Source organism: Pithys albifrons, chromosome 5 (assembly GCF_047495875.1).
Source record: "Pithys albifrons albifrons isolate INPA30051 chromosome 5, PitAlb_v1, whole genome shotgun sequence".
Classification (NCBI taxonomy): domain Eukaryota; kingdom Metazoa; phylum Chordata; class Aves; order Passeriformes; family Thamnophilidae; genus Pithys; species Pithys albifrons.
In genome coordinates, this window is record NC_092462.1 from 24068730 (window position 1) to 24089376 (window position 20647).

General features: G+C 38.8%; 1 protein-coding gene across 2 annotated transcripts in view; it reads right to left on the reverse strand.

Moving 5' to 3' along the window:
• Window positions 1-1430: 1430 nt before the first annotated feature.
• PPP3CA (protein phosphatase 3 catalytic subunit alpha) overlaps window positions 1431-20647 on the reverse strand; it is a 184662-nt gene continuing 165445 nt past the window's right edge. The window contains exons 11-14 of one of the 2 annotated variants that reach the window (XM_071555919.1): window positions 12686-12770; window positions 9120-9217; window positions 6414-6443; window positions 1431-3174 (exon numbers count right to left, since the gene is read on the reverse strand). In XM_071555919.1, coding sequence (XP_071412020.1) covers window positions 2981-3174; window positions 6414-6443; window positions 9120-9217; window positions 12686-12770 — 407 coding nt within the window. In that variant the 3' untranslated portion in view covers window positions 1431-2980. The remainder of the gene's footprint in view (window positions 3175-6413; window positions 6444-9119; window positions 9218-12685; window positions 12771-20647) is intronic. The other variant, XM_071555920.1, reaches the window with a different exon arrangement.

Consider the following 20647-nt stretch of genomic DNA (forward strand, 5'->3'; position numbering starts at 1 on the left):
CCCTTGGAAATTTTTTTTATCCTTTTAGCAACATTTGAGTATAGCTCAAACTATCCCTTGGCACCAGGAACTGCCCCACGGTAGGACGGCGGGGCTTACTCCAAGAGAGCCAGGCCATCTTACCTGGACACCCAGTTCACATTGCTACTTTGCATGTTTAGAGTATTTTTCATTCTTCTGAGCTATAAAAAGTTCAAAAATCTCCTTTGTGACTAGACACTTTGTACATTCCCTAATGGATTACTCATCATAGCCTGCCTTGCTTATCCATAAGCTCTTCAGCAATTACAGCAGGCATTTATAAAACCCACCCCTGATTTGTAGCATGGATATTTTGGGTTCAATCTATCAACTGAGATTCCAATGCCACACTGTCACTGCTGAGTGGAAAAACTCCTTTCTTACTGTCAGATTGGTTTGTGCTACTGCCAGGGCCCAACTCAAATGAAAGCAGACAGCACACACTGCTGCACTGCCCAGAGTGCTGCTCTGCGGTGCACAGGGCGCCTGCCGAGCGCTGGCTCAGACGTCTCCACAGGAAAACTTACCTGAGGTAACCTACGGCTGTTTAGGAGCACGTACACAGGACTGAACGGGCAAGGAAAGCAGGCACGCAAACTTCCACCCTTCCTTTTCGCAGAGACCATGCCCATAAATCAGATGAACAGCTCCACCAACCAGATGAACAGTTAAGACTCTACATGTTTCTCCCCTGTGCTATATCTCTACACAATCTGAAAGGAAAAATTAATTCTGAAATTGATCCAGCTTCCTAGTCCCAGATATTATGAATACTCTTTATTTTTGCCACCTGTCATACTTTGCCAAAATTAGCAAGAGCTAAAATGGGAAAAACTTATATTTAATAATGGTACCTGAAAGGAGGACTAAAGCAATCCCCACATCATCACACCATTGGGCATCGTCCATCAGTTCTTCACAGGATGATGGACTGTGCAGGGATGCTGAGCACAGTTAATGAGAAAACGAGAAAGCAGAGCTTTGACAGTTCACCTCTGACTAAAAGGGAAAGCACTTGAAATCCAAAATTGTTGATTTTTTTTTTCCTTAAAGGTACATCACAAATTACACTAGTTGACCTTTTCAAACACTCCAGATTAGGGGAAAGCACACAGAGGGGCACACGTTTTCTTTGCACTCTACTTGTGTGTTACATCCTGTTTGTTTTAGTGAAAATCCAACTTCCTAACCAGAACTTGGGGGAAGTCTGCACACAGTAAGTAGCCTAAACAGCTGGGTAATAAGTGAACTTCTTTCTTAGTAAAGAACTGACCTTGAGATGTGAAACAAGTCATCCTTCTCTTACACTGATGGTCTTCTCCTGTCCAAAGCAAAAGAGAACAAGAAGCACGCACGGGCATGGTGCCCACACGCTTCTGTGACTACGACAGCAAGAAAGGGAAGAATGCTTAAGTTCATGCACATTTTTATTGAGTAGTAATATAAAATGCTTCTTTCATTGTTACAAGTGCATGCTTTGATTGCCAACATTTCGAAGTCAAATTACAAAGGCAAGGCTGTAGGCTGTAGTGAATTACTTGGGCACTTATACAATTGTTAAAAAATATCAATGGACTGTTTTGTTTTGTTTCCTTTTTTTTTTGAGAATGAACCAGTTGAAACCCGTAACTGATATACAAAGGGAAAAAAGTGAAAAAATTACACATTTTGTGGCACATGACAAAACAGAACAAAATGACTAAACCATTATGACATTAACAGTTATCATGCATTTAGAATTTCACATGTAACTACGAACTTATTTAAATTTCACAAGGTTTGCTAAACATGCTACCCATCTATATGTGCACTGACAAGCTTATGTTAAAAACTTTAAGAATACTCTCCCCCTTAGATTTTTCAAAGCTTTTTTTTGATTACAAAATTTCAAAGGCATTAAGCATTTTTTTAGAGAATATAAAGTACGCCAGTATACATACATTTCCAGTATAAGTCAGACCACTAAGCGCATTACAGTCCCATACAGGCCTATACAGCCATTTTTTCTTAAAAAACATGCATAGGCAGATTTTTACAGAATATAGATGCTTTTCACTGCACTTAATATGGTGTCTTGTTCACTATACTTAAAAATGCACCACTCATAAATATTTAAATTCAGCAAGCCACAACCAAGACTTGATTTACCAAAAAAAAATCCCAGAAAACCTCCCAAACCAAACCCCCCTAAATATAAACAGCAAAAAAAGATAAATGTTATTATTCCAGTTTTTTTTAAAACAAAGAAAAGGATAATTGCTGCCAAATTAGTAAGATAAGTGTTATATTTAAAGAAGGGCATTGAAGCACACTAAAGAAACCTGAGGTAAGCATAATCTGTACAAAATTAAACTGTCGCTCTCGCTCTCTCTCTCACTCTCTCTTTTTTTTTTTGGCATTTTAAACAAATTTCCAACATTCTTTTTTTTTTTTTTTTTCTCTATATTTTTAAAGACTGCCTAATTTATTTCATAGCCATTGTCTGACAAGAGTAGCAAAACATTATCAATAAATAGTCCTTATTTAGTTTGTACATTTTGTTAAAAATGTTTCGATGTTGTTGATGTTGAGTGCTGCAACTGTAAACGTACAATAGTTAGTAAGAAATTAAACAAAGTTTTCATGTCCAGTAACAGAATAAAAGGCCTTTCAGTAATGTATCTAGACTCTCCCAATGCAGTAGGAAAACATGTTCATTCCCCTAACTTTGCAATATATACCAGCATGAGCTTTCATTTTTCTACAAGCATTTAAAGGCATATCCAAAGGAGGTGTCTCTCCCCCACCCCCCTCCCACCAAATTAAAGTTGACGATCTCTTCGTAGATGATTTTTGTAAACTGAATCCAACACCTGGCCCCCAGAGCAAGTAAGCTATTATCAGAGGCAAGAACATCCCACTGCTGATGTGCAGCAACCCCATCGCGCCCTGCAGCTCAACCCCCCCTCCCGGACAGTGGTCACTGAATATTGCTGCTATTACTGCCGTTGCTGTCCGTGCCATTAGTCTCTGTGGAGATTGCCTTGTTGATGGAGTTAAGGTTGGCATCGGATGGCACGTCTCTGCGCGGAGGCATTCGCTCATTAATTCGATCTAAGCCTTTGGCCTCTTCGAAGCTTGTGATCTTATGCTGGGGTGAAAATCCTTTGATAGCTAAATAAAGGATTATTAAAAAGTAAAATTAGCAAGGTAAAACTCTTGGCAGCTTCTTCCCCCAACTTAGCAACAAGTGTGCAAGTTCTTCTTTGCGAAGGCGACAATGAGAAGATCTGACCACACGACCGACTCCTTACCGTGCTCAGAAAGAGCTGGGGGTTCATCACCACCGTCTCTTGAAACACAACTATTGTTTTCAACACAATCAACTTCCAGCTTCTGGGGTTCAGGTTTTAACACTAAGATGGTGACATGAAACTACAGTTTGCAATTAGGAACCACTCTTAAGGCACAGCTATGAGCTGTGAGTTAGTTTTTGTTGTCATCATCTGCAGCTTTAAGGTCATTGTGCCTTGCCCTTACACCCTTTAATGAGGCAAAACTCCCACTTGACCTTCAAAAATCAGGGAAGAAGTTTTGGCTACTTGCAGATGGTGATGACATGGTAATCCCAGTCTGTGGGATATACATTAAAGCTATGTGAGATCTGGCATGACTACAACAAGTTGCCTTATGTTCTCAACACAGGTGAGCTCCTTGTTGAACGCTCAGGGCACTTCCCCTCCCTGGCACATTCCTGGACTTAGAGAAAGCAGGTTGGGTCAAACAGCAGTAACACTGTGCAATATGGACCCGGGATATTGTCATTTTGGTACATTCTTACAGTTTAGCTTTGGACACACACTAACAACAGACCAAAGTTCCAACTGATCCTGAGGACTTTTAATCTGTCTTTCAGCAGTGACACTGGTGAGGCCACACAAACCTCAGAAGGAAGCCACAGGCTGGGGAATGTATTTGAAGAGTGTGATTTTTATTTAATTTTATTCTCTCTTTAATTCAAGTGTTGAAGATCTTTAAAGCGTAAGAGGAAAAAAAGCACTGCAGGCAAATAGCACATCACAGCACTGTAGATACTTTGTCATAGCCTTCTGTGTGTTTTTCTATTGTCTGCACCAAATCATTGAACTGCACTTCCAGCACTGGCATTTCTGCTATGCCTCTATCATAACATGCCATAGAGCAGAAATGGTGTGTTAGTACCAGGAAACTGCCAACTTCCTAGAGAGAAAATGGCACGGGGAGATTCTGAGATCAAATTTAATATTGCTTTCTCCCCTTTTATCCTCTCTTTACCCCAAAGTACTCCTGCTCTCCTTCCAATATGCTGTCCCAATTTCAGACAAGTTGGCAAATTCTGTTAAAAAATGGAAAACACCCCCAAAACTCCAGAACATCCCTGGTCTGAATCTGCCACTCCTTGCATTTTGGGGAGAGTGAGAAAAGCATTTTCGTGCTGACAGTTTTGCCAACCATTCTTGTGAAAATTGACAGATCCTGTTTGCCTCATGATTTAGTTCTTTAGCCAGTTTCACAAATGTCATATTGGAACTTTGTGAAGTGTATGGGTTTTAACACTTATTATACCTCAACTCAGGAAAACAACAAAAACATAATGGTGACTAGTCAAGTGAGCAGGGATGGAGGAGTGAAAACAGAACAGGCCCTAGAGTGAGTTTTCTTAAGGTTTGGGATTTGGGTTGTTTTTTTTCCTACTGTATCTTCTCCCACAAAAACTAAGATGGCTGAGAAGCACCCAGGCCAATCCCTTAAAGCAGTAGTTTAATGGATGGGTGCACTGAAGCTGAAACACCTTCTGTGTCCTGGAGCTTGACAGTAGCACAGCTCAGCTGGTGTTACTGGGCCCTGAATCAAACTGCAGAGGGACAACTGCTAAAGGGTGAACCTTTTTCCCCATCAGAAACTTCATTTGTGCGGAGTAGTCGTTGCAACTATGGTGACAGGGTCTACCTAGCAAGGATGGCAAATCTTTAAGAATTAACCTGAAGGGTGCATATTGCCTGGCATGGGGCACGTTCAGTCAATTGTATTTCAAGTAGACGCATTATCATCTGTAATACTAAGGAGGGTGCTCTGCTGTAGTTGCTGGTCAGACAATGAGTATTAGCAGGTTACATTGAGAGTATACTAAAACACAACACATAATCACAAAAAATCACAGAAAACAGCCAAACTTTCAACAAGAATGCACACTGCAGATTAGAGATTGCTGATAGGAATAGGTAATTCCAACATAAATAGCAGCTTACTCACTGCTATTTAGAAAGCAGTTGTATTTTCTCTTACTTGTTTGTTCTGTAATTTTATTCACTGCTTTACAAAATTCAAAAACAAATTCGACTGGCCAAAAGGGCACATCTTACCAACAGGCAGCAATCATCAGATTTATTTTTTTTTAAATTAACAAAAATAAAAAACACCCACAGAAAATTTGAGAGGGGCAAGAACAAAATACAACTGAAGAATTTTGTTTTAAAGGGGAATTCTGAAAATTCTTCTTCCAAAACTTTATAATGCTGCATAAGTATTGTGCATCTACTTTGCAATACATGGTTACTTAGATTTTAACTGTAGCATTAAAGATCGCTTAAGGGTTAAATTAGAAGTCTGTCAACAAAACACCATAGTTTTCAGTACTGAACATTCACAAGTCTTCCAAGGCAGCCAGTCACTTTATATTTGTAGCTAAAATGGTGCCTGTGTTAATGGTTGCTCTAATGTAAATATCCAGTGTGTAAACTGCCACTACCAGGGGGAAGCAGACATCTTGCAGACAAATGTCTCATGTTGGTTTACTTTTAAAGAGTTGATACAAACATGCTGAACTGTAACAAAGGACCAATAAACTTTTTTTACTAGTTATCTAAAAGAAAGGAAACAAACTGAGGCAAAAATAAGAAAGAGGAGGAAAGAAACAAAATCAACGAAAAGAGAGAATATTTACAAAAAGCTGTGTGTTTTCCTAGACTCCAGATCACTGAGGACAGTTTGAGGCAGAGACAAGAGCCAGTCTCCAGCACACAGCTTTTGAGCTAAGTGTCACAAAGCATTTAGGATCTGCTGCTGACTTAGGTCCTGTGAAATCCAAGTTCCCTGATCTCTTCCTGTGGCATTATTCAGTGCTTAGTTCAACATACAGCGACTCCAACGTGATTGTAACTTTCAGAAAGAAAAAAGCTTCAACAGCAGCAACAGAAAAAAAACAAACAAAAAGAGAACATTTTCCCCTTTAAAGCAATTACATTTTGGTTAATACCGAGCCACAATTGTTAGCCCAACACCCACACAATCTGTACAAGCTACAGCAAAATGAATACACCCAGCAGAGCCCTTATCTGTTGTGGCACCAACAGAAAGGGGACTGGCCAATTTACCTTCATCAGCCTCAATAGCCTCAACAGTAGCTGAAGAGAAGAAAGGGGTAGCAAAACGAATGAGAAAAATGAGCAGAGGATTTTAACTCTAAGAACAAGTCAGTGAACAGCAAAGGAGCTACAACACTAATGTTACTGTAAGTGCTGGATTTTGGCAAAACAGACACACAGAGAATGCTTACACAAAAACAGTAATTTGCAGATTGAATTAAGCTAGAGTTTGTTTTGAAGCACAAGTTTCACAAACTAAAGCTTTTAAAGACACATTTGAGTAGTCTTCTTTCGACTCAGAAGAACTGTAAAGTGTTAATGCCTTTCATACTGCACATCTGACCTGAAAAGGTCATTATATAATTATCCCAGCTCTGAATAAGAGCAGTTTGATTTGCCCTGTCAAAAGAGAACAAAAAATGGCATAAAGCCATCATGCAAAATTCATACCACTTACAAAATCAGCCTAAAAATTATTAGCTGCCAGTACAAGGCAAAAGAGTCCCATATACAGCTTCTCACAGTTATTTTTTTTTCTCTCTCCTGACTAAAAGAAACCTCCCCACAGCATGGGACAGTTTGCTCAGAAAGCTTTCTTTGCTTGCAACCTTGCCCAGTCTGCTCTGTCTGTAAGCTTTTTTTTTGTCAACCCAATCTCCGGAAATAGCATTCTTCTAATATTTTATTTAAATCAATGGATGTAGATATAAGACTGAAAGCTGCTGGACCTCCAAAATTGCAAAGCCTGATCAGAGAGAGCAAAGTCTGTAATCAGGAGGTTGCTGCAGTGTTATGAATACCCTGTTACCACTGTTCTACCATTCATTGGTCTTAAAATATAATTTCATTTGATTTTACCCATCAGCTTTGGTATGAATTTTTTTTCACAGTGAGAGATCTAGAAGCTGATGCAAATCATCAAATGCAATCCAATAGAGTAAATATTTCAAAAGAAATTCTGATTTTCAAGAATTTCTCTGACTTAGAGAATAGCTTAAGAAGTCAAGATTTTAGGAATTCCTCTTTTTTTTTTTTTGTCTTATTTTCCCCTACATAAAATTCCATTTTTTTTGTTGTAGTTAGGATGTTAAATATGATTGAGATAAATTCTAAAGTATCTATACTACTGTCTTGCTGCATGGGGAAATGAGAGGAACCAACCCGCATGCACCAAGGTAAGCCTATGCCTCTCAAGCTGCAGAGCAAGAAGGATGGCAAAAATCAGGAAGTGAAACCAATGCAAACTTAAAAGAAAAGAAAACGTGGTAACTAGGATGAGAAATTAAAATGAATAACCAGATCCAAACCAGCACTGACACATTAGAAAAAAATAAGGACTAAAATGTGTACTTCCACAACAGAACATACTACTCATATTTTCTGTTAATACATATGGTAATATGTGTGCTTAACAGAAACTATGTCAGCTTTAGGGTGTTTGGTGAATGGGGTACTACGTGTTAACTAATGCAGAAGCTTGTGTATAGTAATGTTTTACTCAGCCAGAATACTGCAGTATGAGGAGATTTTCCTTTTAGCCATTCTAACAAGAACTTTTGGCAATTTTCTCAAGACCATTTCTATTCCTAAGATTTTGCCAGGGCAACAATAGCAGTTTCCTTGGACCAAATTTTCTGACAAATGTAAAGCAACTATAGGGAGAAAAGCCTAGGTAAAGACCACAGACCCATTAAGAAAGGCATCCTGTGAAATCATATTGCAGCATTTTCAAAGCAGAACGTTACTATGTCTGTAACACACAAGTCATCAACAAGAAAAAAGGGAAGGGAAAAGAGGGGAAAAGAAGGTTTACCACCATATACCTGAGTCTTCTGGGTAAAAGAGAGAGTAAAGGTAAAAATATGGAGAAAGAATGCTCCAGGAAGGAAACAGGAAAACAAGAGGCTGAGACTGTGTCAGGGTTACAAAGCATATCTATTTCTTAAATCTACTGCCAACAGAACCTCAATATATGAGAGACCTTTTTGTGCGTCTGCAATATACACTACAGCAGTACACACAGAAAAAAAATCACAGAGCTTACAGGAGTAAATTAAGTATTTTGCAGTTCCTTATTCCAAAAGGAATCAAAGCCATCCCTACTATAGACTTACAAATTTCCTGTAACAAGAAGCACTTGGTATAAAACTGAAAATCTATATTGTGTTTGTGTACAAGGCAAACACAGTGTTTCTAAGAGCCTCCCTTCACTTGGGCTTAAATCAGAGAGAAATTGTTCTCATGCTGTCACCTAGAATTGCTAGGAGAGAAAATCTAATTCTAGAGCTATTTTCCATTGGTGATTCTCTATGAGGAAGAACAAATCAGATAAAATAGAAGTTTGAGTGTCATTATATAAGCTGACTCTTCAGTACTCCATGTATCAAAGTTTGTTCTTAAAAAAAATCCCCCAAAGATGCTGCAAACTGTGGAAAGAGCACACTTCACATGCAATCCTGATCTACCCTTCTGAACAGTTGATTTTCAGGGACTCCACCCCCTGCCCCTTTCCCTGAAAATCAGTGGTACATAATAAGGTTTGAGAAGTGGCCTTACATGAACTGCTCACAAGTGCTCCAGCACAACAAACCACCTGTTTTATTCTGTTCTTTGCTTTTTTCTGAGACAGCTGAGGTTACTTTTCTTAGGTTCTGCAGCTGAAAACCAATTGGTTTTTTTCTACACATAACAAGACACAAAGGCAAACAGGCTTACCGCTTTGCAGTGTTTGTTTTCCTCCAGAGAGCACACCACTGGGCAGCATTCCTGTTGGAGTCAGACCTTTCAGTGTCAGCACACTCTCACTCTCTTCTCTGTGAAAGTAAAAAACAAAAGTGAAAAATTCTCTTCTTTTTTCTTAGAACATGTTTTAGACACCTTAAGCTACACATGCCCTACAATGACTTGGTTATCTGTAGTCTCCTCACCAAGACAGACTGAATTTGGTGGTACCATCAGCACCAGTGCAGCTTCCCTCCCTGCTGTGTACAGGGTTAACCTTTGCATCACGCCTTATGCAGACTCCCATTACTGTTAACACCATAATCTGCATCTGTGAAACAACAGATGTGCAAACCCACAGATCTGAGGAGAAGCAAAAGGATCACTTCTTGCCCGCAATGCATTTAAGCATCTTACGCTCTGTCATCCAAAATCAACTTAAATTGTTGTTTTGCTCTTGTCTACAGTAGCAACCAGATGCATTATTAATTGATCATCACTTAAAGAAAGGCAGCTGAAAGTTCATTAAAATTAATAAGCACTTCCACTTTGTTAGAAGTGATCTTAATAGTTTTGTATGCTAAAAAAATACTGGATTCAAGAAAATGGTTTCAAGAAACCTTCATATGTTTTGCTGGTCTTCAAATACATACAGTTTTTAATAAATGGCAAGAGGAATACAACAGCTACCCAGAGAAGCCTTTAAGTACAGCTTTCTACATGGACTGTAATGCTGCTTGTGATGACATACTTTCTCAGCAGCAAAATTGACCCCAATTCCTTAAGAGAAACCTATTTTGAAATACTTTACTTTGAAGTGTATAATGACATTAAGCTGGAAGAAGCAAACACAAAAAATTTAGTTCCACATTTACTTGAGGATAATGTAGCTTTGTCTATCAAAACTGTCTCTCAGCAATACTACTACTTCCAATTTTCTTTAGACCTATGTGGCCTGAATTACTTAGGAATTTTAAACAACTTTTGTTTACCTACTATGCATACTCTTCAAGTTCTATTTTTAGTTTGAAAATAAATCTCCTTTTACTCACTTTTCTTTGTGTAATAGTCAAAATCAAATTGTGACTGTTTTCCTTTCAAATTTCCCAGGCAATTTGAACTAATGCAACAGTGAAATATTTTCAGAATTAACACAGTATTTTATCATCAAGAGTTACACAATAAAGTTTTTACTTTCTCTTGATTATTCAGGCTATTTTATCTCTTTTTTTTATTCTAAATTAAACTGCAATGGGACTTTTAGCTTCACCTTCATAGGATAAGTTTATTCACTGTATTTTTATTATCTTTAAACTGCATATGCACAAGAAAGCTCTATATCACAGATTCTGAGATTTCTTTAGCCTTCAGTGTTCCTTAATTTCCATTTGATGTCACAGAATCACAGAATATTCTAAGTTAGAAGGGACCCACAAGGATCATTGAGTCCCATTCTTAAGTGAATGGCCCATACTGGGATCAAACCCATGACCTTGGTGTTATTAGTGCCACGTTCTAACAAACTGAGCTAATCTCAGTTTCCTCTTTATTTACACTAAAAATACAATAATAAAATTATTAACTATTTTATTAACTTCCCTTCTGTCTAAATTTATCAAAATAAAAGTCAGACAAGAAATGAAGTCAGAGAGAAGCAATGACAGGACCTCATTAGGTCTTCCTAAGCTTAAGCCAATGTTTCTATGATGGCTATTCTCAGCAAAGCTCATTTATAACATTTGAAACCCAATACAACACTATTTTGAGATTTAATTTTGAAACTAAAGTGGATGAAATTATTTCATCTTTACATTCAGGTTACATTGTCAAGGAAAGAGGCCACTCCAGCCCAGAGAAGAGCTGCCTGACTGAGTCCTTTGCAGGTGGTCAGGTGCTGATTATTAGGAAATGCTTTCCAAGAATTAGTGAAATACATTTCATAAACCAGCTATGACTCAAACAAGAACTTTTCCAGAAAAGGTTGGTATAGATGATAGTGCCACTGCAGTCTTCTCAGGGTTACACATAACTACGAGACACTCATGTGTTCCATGTGGATTGTGCCAGCAAGACAGAAAAAATAACCCCGGCTTTTCTATAGGAACTGTATTTGGAAGATTAACTCGCTGTAACTTTTGCTGTCTAGGAGCCTGGCACCTAGCTGAGGAGAATCAACCTTGCTCAGAGAAAAGAGATGACCAATGGGGAGCAATGGTGGCTGGGATGAAATGTCACTCATCCCCCTGGAAGATCAGTTAGCAAAAACCACCCACTGCAGGTTTATTTGCCGAACACACCTCTGACCTCAGGGAGGATGCACTCACAACAGATCCAGAAGCTGTGGTTGAAGGTTATGGGAGAAAGCCAGGTTTCCCAAACTTTGTTTGCTCAACTATCATCAGAGAAAAATAATTCTGCTGTTTTATGAAGGTGGTGGCAATGTCAGCTGCAGGCTCTCTGCCAGATGTGGTATGGAGGAGCAGGTGGAAACATCTTACTGCTCCCTCATCTTGTTCCGGGAAAAGGCGTGATGCCAACTTTATTTTTATGGGCACATTTTGAAGTAGCTTGTGCATCACTAGGAATTCACATGTAACACGCTGGGAACCCCAGGTACGAAGTCTTCTGTCTCAGTATGCTGTTTAGGGCTATCCTGCTGCAATCTGCGTGTGAGGGCAAACTGCTGTGCCCCACTGAGATCCTGCCTACTGCTTGCATGATGCAGGAGAGTTTCAAACAAAGCAAGTTTCAGTTTCCTCTAAAATTAGGAGTATGTTTTTCAAGTAACTATTTTATTTATTCTTCTTTTATCAGTCGTACAATTGCACCAATAAATCTTTTAGATCTCTCTTGATTCTCCACTAACTGTAACAGTCACAAACTGACTAGAGCAGAGCAATACACAGTTTCCTGAGGGAAAGGGAGAACTGTATTTGCTATATTTAGACTTCAGCACAGTACAGCATGTTTTCTCTTCTGCTCAGAGACATCAAATGGAGAGTTCTAAACACTGGGTAGCAATTAGTTACTCATGTTCCTGTGTTCGGGGGAGTGCAGCCCAAAGTAACGAGCTGCTCTTGCCTGCACAGCCATTTCCTGGATTTCTAGTTAAATGACCCTAATGCTTTCATATTTAGTCATCTTTACTCGTGGCTGTAGCAACATCTGTGGGTGACAAAGTGGGAGAGCTGGCTTCTTTTGTAATGAGAGGTGATGCATAACATACTCTTTCTGCATGTTTAAGTCCTGTCTCACAGTGGCTTGAAGTTAATTATTACACCTGGTGAGCAATTTTTTAAAAGAGGTAATTGCAATTTTTTTGCTGATGTCTTTTGTTTGTGTTTTACATTCAGCAAAAGCCCTGAGGAAGAAGGCTATTCAGAGCCATAATAACCAGCAGTATTGTATAAATAAAACAGTCTCGAAAAGGTTGCAGCAAAACTCTGATGAGTGGTATATTAAATAGCAATCTGCTGTTTGATTAACAGTTGAGTGTTCTAAGTAATCATTAAAAGGTGTCCTTTAACATTAAAAAAATCTGCAACAGCACAAAATGTTACCTTAACACTGAAAAAACTCTAGCCATTTTTCCTATTGCTCGTATCTTGTTTCTTATAACCTCTTTTCGAGCAGCAGCTGTTGCTCCTGTGGAAAACACAGGAAAAAAAGTTAACAGGGATTTGTAAACAATTCATCACGAAATACACATCCTGAATACAAGAAACATCATATTAATGCTACAGTTTCCCAAACTAAGTCACAGTTGTAGTCAAAACTGAAACCACTATTTTTTTCATTTACAGGTCAAGACTGATAACTTTGATCCTTTTTTATAACTGCATGTTTATTCATCAACATACTTTTCCATTTCAAAAACATTTTCAGAGACCATACCCTTCACAAACATGTTTCTTAGAAAAGTCAAAATGCCAAAAAGATATTCAACATGAACTGTGCCCAAATCATAAAACAAAGTTAAAAAGAAAAATAAAACAAAAATGGAATTTAAATCTATTTAATAATCTAATAATTTTAAGCAGAAAATAATCATGTTTCATTTAAAAAAAATGGGTTAAACTTAAGGCCAGAAAGGTCCATTAAGAGTTTTCCTATCCCTAGTTAAAAAGTATTTAAAAGGTAATAAACCCTAAAGGCAGAGTCCTGAAAACCAGCAGGAAATGATAGGGATTGTGTTGGTTGGCAGTGGGTAAAGGAATTCCATAAAGCAACTTCCTTCCATCACTCCTATGGCCTGCTCAAAATTACAATTATTTTGAAATTTGTGAACTCACACAATACTCTGCCCTAAATAAAAGAGAGTATGATGCAACACAGACTACAGTTCAGCTGAGTTTGCAGGTGTACTTGTTACTTGGATATCATCAAAACCTGTACATCCAAGAAAGAACCACAAGCAAGGGAAAAGCAAATAGTTCTCATTCATCAGAGCAAGGCATTTATTTTAATAAAGAACCACCCACATCCCCAAGAAAATGCCCTGTTTCACTCAGAAAACCAGTTTCATTTAATTATCAGAATCATAACCACATATATCATGAGGATTTCTCCCAAAGGTCTCTGAAGTACAGGTACCCTTGACTTGTCCCAGTGCTGCCTGCCAACTCCTGCCTCAGAAGTGCCAGAGCACAACCCAAAAACCCCTTACACATCACAGTAACACTTCCTTCTTTGCTACTCCAGAATTCAAGGACAAAAATGAAATTTTCTATTTTCAAATTCTAGCAAATTGATCCATTTTATAAAGTAGAGCCCATCACAGATGCTAAATCAGTAGAAAGGGGCAAAAATGAGGGGGACAGTTATGGCAGTAGAGGAGACAGCCCCAGGGAGGGGCAGCAGGGACACAGACAGCTGCCTGGGGACACCAGGCATGGGAGCACTGCTGAACACAGGTGATGGATGCAAGAGGTGGAAAGCTGCTGGAGACAGAGCCATGGGGCCTTGCTGTGCAGACCCTCCTTTGCTGTATTATGAGAGCACAGTGATTTCAGCTGAAAGGGCTTGTAAGGAAATACAGGCTCTGCTGAACTCAATGGCAAAAGCCCCATCTGTGCCAGTAGCATCAGCATTTCACACACTGCTCCTCCTTCTCCTTCTTCATGAGGTGCCAGCTGCTCTGGGCAGGTCTGGAGAGGTCCAACACTGCCAAGCACGAGATTTGCTGGGTGGCTTTTGGGAGATGACTGTGTAATAATTCTCACAGTTTCAGTCTTCTCAGACACTGTGACCCCTTTCTACTGCAGATTTCTCAATTACAATTAAACTTTCAGTGGTCTGAGACTACCTCTGGAAAGGGAAGCATTGCTTCATTGTAAGCACCAGGTGAGCAGGTAGCGTGGTTGATACCCTGGCACTTTAGAAGAGGTGAAAAGGTGGTACTCGATTCTTTTTTTCCTGCGCTTGAATTTCAAAGGACCTGTGTGTACTTGGTGGGTAATGTGGGAGGATGGTTAAGTCTGGTGTGTGCCTCAAAGGGATTTGATTTTGGGTGACAATAGCCAGCAAATTAAATTGTATTACACTAACTGTTACATAAGACTATGTATTACCTCTTCTATGACAGCTTTATACCCATCACTGTACTGGGTGCTTTGCAGGGCCCATCTCCACCACTACAGATTTTTGGGGATCTGAACCCGACTTCCCTTCAATCATCACATTAGTGAAGAATAAGCTTTGATGAAACCTGACAGGTGCAGTGGTGATGGAATCAGAACTGGCTTCAGCATGCAACAGTCCAACACAACACACCATCTTTCCTGCCCTGAAAGACTGTTATGACAGATGGAGCTCAAGGTCATGGAACTAATGAACTCAGTAGACTTTTACAGGGATGGCCCACAGACTAAGGGAATGGGATCTGTGTGCTTATCTACCAAAACCAGGAAAGGTGATGGTGTATTGGAAAATGTGGGACCTCATATGAGGTAATACCAGGTTACTGTCCTAGTTTTGGCTGAAAAAGTTAGTTTTCTCTTTACTAGATACTTAGAATGCAGGCTTTCAAATCTCCCACATATAAAGATAAAAATATAAAGAAAATATATAAAAAATATAAAAAAGGTATGAACACTTAAGCATAAATGCCTAGTTCTAGACAATAAAGAGTGGGAGAAACAGCTGTAATTCAGCTGTAACTGAATTAAATATAATATAATAGACTTGTAACAGCTTAATGAAAAATTTAAATAAAACACCAGTGATTCAGTTGGGTTTTTCAGGAAATAGAGGGGTGATACCTTCCTGCCTCAATTACTGTGATCTCACAGAATTTAGTCTCAAGATACACAAGACATGGGTTTCAGACTCTCTTACCCTGAAAGCATTTAAACACAATTTATCTTTTTTTTCCCCCAAGTATCACCATCCCTATTTGTTAATTACAATTCCACACTCTTCTAGTAATCTTTTAAGTAAATTAAACTTTTTCAGTCACTGTTTAACTTAGTTGACTAGAGACTAAGACTTAAGTCTAGAAGATTTGAGAACTGAAAACTGGAAATATAATTTCAGATTAAGAAGCACAACAAGGGAAAAAAGTAAACTCAGAGACTATTCTGAGATGTAGAATTGAACAGATATAAAATGATACTGAGTAAAAAAGTCAAACACAAATCTCTCACTGGCATCCTAACATGTATTATCTTGTTAAGCATTAGGAAAATTATTAAAACTTAAGCCTTCTAACTTATTGAATACCTTTCTTCTGTGCATAAATGGGATCTTCTTATGAATTCCAAAGAGGGGGAAAGAAAAAGATCAGTGATGTTTGTAGAAAGAAAATAAAAAATAATATAGAACATTTGACAACACCAATGGAAACGTAATGCTTAAGTAAAGTCTGAAAAACAGAAAAGAAACAAATTAAGCAGAGAACATCCAAAAGGAAAGAAACAGACTGAGAATGATAGGAAAAAAAAAAGAGAAAAACCTTTTCAGCTTAAAGCCTTGTTAGTAGGTTTTGCAGGAAACAAACATGCAGGCAGAAGACCAGCAGTGAAGCTTAACCTTGGTGTTACTACCCCTCAAACACAGACTTTCTCTTACACTGGTGCTGCTTTCATAAAGCTTGATCACTTCTCAGGAACAGCCCCACCTGTTCATGTGGGGTGTGCCTGTGTGATGACACCTCTTCTCTTAAAGGCATCAAGCCAGTTCCTCCAGTTTATTTACATCTGATATCTGAGAGAAGAGCTTACTCTCAACAGCCATGTCTGCTGTGACTAAAAATATCTGTGCTACCTCCTGCACGTGTGCTTTTGTTCTGATGGTCCAGCAGCTTACACTGAGCCAATTCCAATGCCACCACAGTCCAAGGTACTGCGTTTTAAAATCAAGTGTTTGAGGCCAAGACAAATGCAGCACTTGGTGCCCAGGCACAATGCACCCTGACACATGTTTTGGGGACACTGGCAATCTAGTGCACACTACGAGGTGGGTCCAGAGGCAGAGCACACCAATGGGCTGTAGAATGGCTCGCATGAAAAATAGTTTGGGCATGGAAACAACCATATCTGGCCAAATCACAGAATGAATAAATAAATAAAAAGATCGTATTAAAATGCCACTCTGTCACCAACTCACAGAAATAAATTATACACTGCAGTCCAACCTTGCTGGTTTGAAGGAAGAATAAATACAAAAAAAACCCCCTCCATTTCTATCCCAGATAAAAATTAACTCAGTGAAAAGATAAGACTGTCTCTTCAGGCAGTATCATTAACATCCTTGTCAAGGCATTGGTAAGTAACAGACCTAATGACAAGGCCTTTACTTTTGCTCCATCAGTCTCTGTGTTAGTTCTGCTGAGTTTGCCCCAGGCACAGCTTATTGTACTGAAGAGATGTGGCAAATGTCCTATGGCACCGTTCACAGCAGAACCAGGTTTTGATTGGCAGAAGACATTTGATTTGGTAATTCTCTTCTTTAGGCTTGAACTACAGCACTGTATTGGAGAAGTTGTTTTCCAGCTGAGGAATAAATGTTCCAGCTAGTGCTGTGACAGTGGCTTTTCTGCGAGAAGACTGTGAGGTACAATGCTGAAGGCAATAAAAAAATACTGCAGGTAATTTAGGAGTGTCTTCATGCCAAATCATGATAAGAATGCTTACAAAGCAAGCAATGCATTTGTGTCAAGTTGTTTATTATGTCATTGCACCCTTTTAATTAGCAGCTTAGTTTATTCAATCAAATGCACAAGGCCAGAAATGTTGCTAATTAAAATAAAACAGGACTCTGACTATATGCTGGCTAGGTAGAGGTATTTGCAGTTCCTGTTGCTAAGTGATATGTTTGATGCACAAAACATACAGCACATGAGATAACATTTGCCCAAGACATTTTTTCTGGATCAGATTATATTGAAACCACCAGAGCAAATAGGAAAAAGAGAGTACAGCAAGAGGAAACTATCAAGAGATAAGACAACCTGACCTATCATGTTCTCTCATTTTTAAAGTGAGTGAAAAATCAAAAGGCCAATACAGGCCAGCAGGGACATATGGGATAAAGGGCATTATGATATTTGGGCTTTTTCACACTAAGCATACACAGAAAGAGCCTACAAACAAATTGATCAGACCCCCATGATGAGTTTACTTAGGAAAAAAAAAAGGGGGGGGGGCAGGGAGAGAAAAAAAAAAGGAATAACATGCCACTGAGCATCCTGCTCATGGCTAGATGCACCATGCATGACTCAGAACTAAAAATAATAATACCTAAAAGGGCTCACAAGAACACCATGCAGTGAAGTCAAGCAATACTGTTGGGGCTTTGCTTTGAGGAGGGAGTGAGAGAGGAAGACAGAGGGCAAGAAAGTGTAAGAGAAGATAACAAATGAATGATCAGTGCAAACCATATTGATGAACCATTCTCACTACATGTGGGAACCCAGGTCAGGGCATGTTCAAACTGCAAGGAGAGAAAGGAAATCAGCAGCGAGCCCTGAAAAGGACTGATGATCTAAAAATAAGCAATGATTTATAAGAATCATTACATCAAACAAAATGCATCTGGCTGTTGCAGATATCAGGCATTTCCTTCTTTGGGAAATACTGCTGAAGAAAAATGCCAGCAGGTAAAAAGGACTGTACTGCTGCAGTACTCCAAGAAGTGGGACAGAAATTATTGAAGAACACCAGAAATGTTGAGCCACTACAAGACTGTCAATATATAGTCCTTACAGAAAGAGTTTTAAGCTGATAATCATTCTGATCTGTTTAATCAAGAACACAAATGAAATGCATCTTGTAATTTCTCCCCCAAAAGGCAAGGCTTTCAGGAAAAAAAAAAGAAAAAAGAAAGAAAAAAGAGAGGGAACTTAATTATCTCTGAGAGAATAAGGATTTTTGTTTGCTGTACAGATAATACATCAGAACTCACTAGGAAATCATTACAGGTATCAGCTGCTACTTAAATTTAAATCAACCCTCAGATTTACTTTAATGTCTGAATCCTTCAATCTCTTCATGTGCACAGTCCCCATGAGCCCCCTGTGTGCAGTGGGCTGGAGGCACAAGCACGAGCCCACAGCAGCTGCAGCACCAGTGCCACAGATCCCATTTTGCAGCTCTAAGGGGATTATATGGGAAAGCAGACATGAACATATGCCAGCTCTGGTTTTCAGCTACACATGCTAAAGACGACATTTCTAGTATCTTCCTTACCATAATGTTTTACACAGAGAAATCATTCATACAGAAAAAACTGAAAGCAGATTTAGACAACAGTATAAGCATTACGGTACCAGGAACAGTTTAATTATTCCTCATCTGGAAACTTTACCACTGTTAGATATTGTTATGCAGCACATACACATGCGAGCCCAGAGGATTCCAGCCTGTCTTTTTGCTGAGACACCTGCAATGCTGCAAACTCCACGTCTGGAGCAGTGCCATGGTAAAACTCCCAGGGACATGGGGTGGGAATTCACCCTCCTCCCAGAAAAACTGCAGCAGATGCAGAGACCTCCTGCAGCTGGATAGGCTGCTGTTGCCCAAGATCCCTAAAGCCTCAGTATTTCTGACTGTGCTTTTGAAAACATGGCCATGAACTGTAACTTGGGGATGGGAATCCTGACACTGAAATTTTAGAAAAAGACTACAGGCATTGGCATGTCTATGCCCAATGGAAGCTTATAGTACAACTTTAAAAGAAAAGCATTAGGCCAGGCTGAATTAATTAAAAAAAAAAATCTTTGCTTTGGCATTGCATTCAGTGGGATTTCAGCCTGCGCTTAAATTCTTTGTTGAGCCAAGGATTTTAAGCACATGGTTTCGATGCTACTGTATTTAATTTGACACAGTTTTTACTCATTGTATGCCTCCATACAGTTTCACACTCTCTTTTAATTACACAGTACTGACTTATTTAAATTTCATGAGGAAAAAAATGGGCACGATATTCAAACAGGTGTTTTCTTCTCTCCACTGATTACTGGTTTCAATAAATTCAGACTTTGTCCCAAGTTCTGCAAGATAATTGTTCATGTCCACACTCTGTGGCAGATGCAGAACAGGGAATTCCATCTGGCTTTTCAGAATAAAATCAAAATGCTATCATCCATATCAGTCTTCTGGAACAGTCTTATAGAAACATTTTGCAAAACCTGTGATCTGGCTTCCTGTTCCAAAGATTAAAAATACATACTTTGAGAGAGAAGGTTAATTATTAATTACAATGTCATTAAGTATTTGTCTTACTTCAAAGTTCTTAATTCTCCTTGTTCATTCACTCTACCTAGAGAAATCTTAAGAATATTTGGTAGTGGTAGATTTTTCCATGTTCTTATTTTCTTATTATTTTTAGCATTTCTGTTCTTTTAATAGATTACTTTTATTATTTATTATTACTTTTCACAGGGTTTTTTTAAACATTGAAAGCATTCATAGTAAGAATGTTAGGGATGCACGGGTTTTTTTTCAACTTTGCTCAGCTGAGAAGGGACATTTTGCAGAGCTGCAATTTACTCTTGCATGCAGAAAATTATGTCTAATAAAATAAATTGACTTCTAAGAATCTCCAACTTTTAAGATATGAAATACCATTTACAGTCAAACCAGCAGGTACAAGGCGACTAATCATCACATAAACATCAACCCGAATGGTAACAGAAGTTACCATTCCTCTCTTCTTAGCAGAAGTGTCAGGTTAGAACACTTGCTATGTTTACAAGTTTACTTTAATGATTCTATGCTTGTAAAGCCTTTTAGACACACAAATGCATCAAAAGAGGTGACTTAAAGAAATACTTCAACTACAAGTCTTCCAAATTCACCGTACCAATATTTTGGAAGGAGCTCTGCAGGAAGCTTACCTCATTGGAGGAAAAATATTTCACTGATGTAACTAAACTTGCTATGAGAATCCCTTCAATCTTCTGCATGAAATCAACATCTGACCCCTTTGTGACAACACAACCCAGATTTCATGGAGGGAAATACAGGTTTTTTAACCAAAAGATCAAGACCAAGAGCAGGGTTAGAACAGGGCAGAAGATCTAT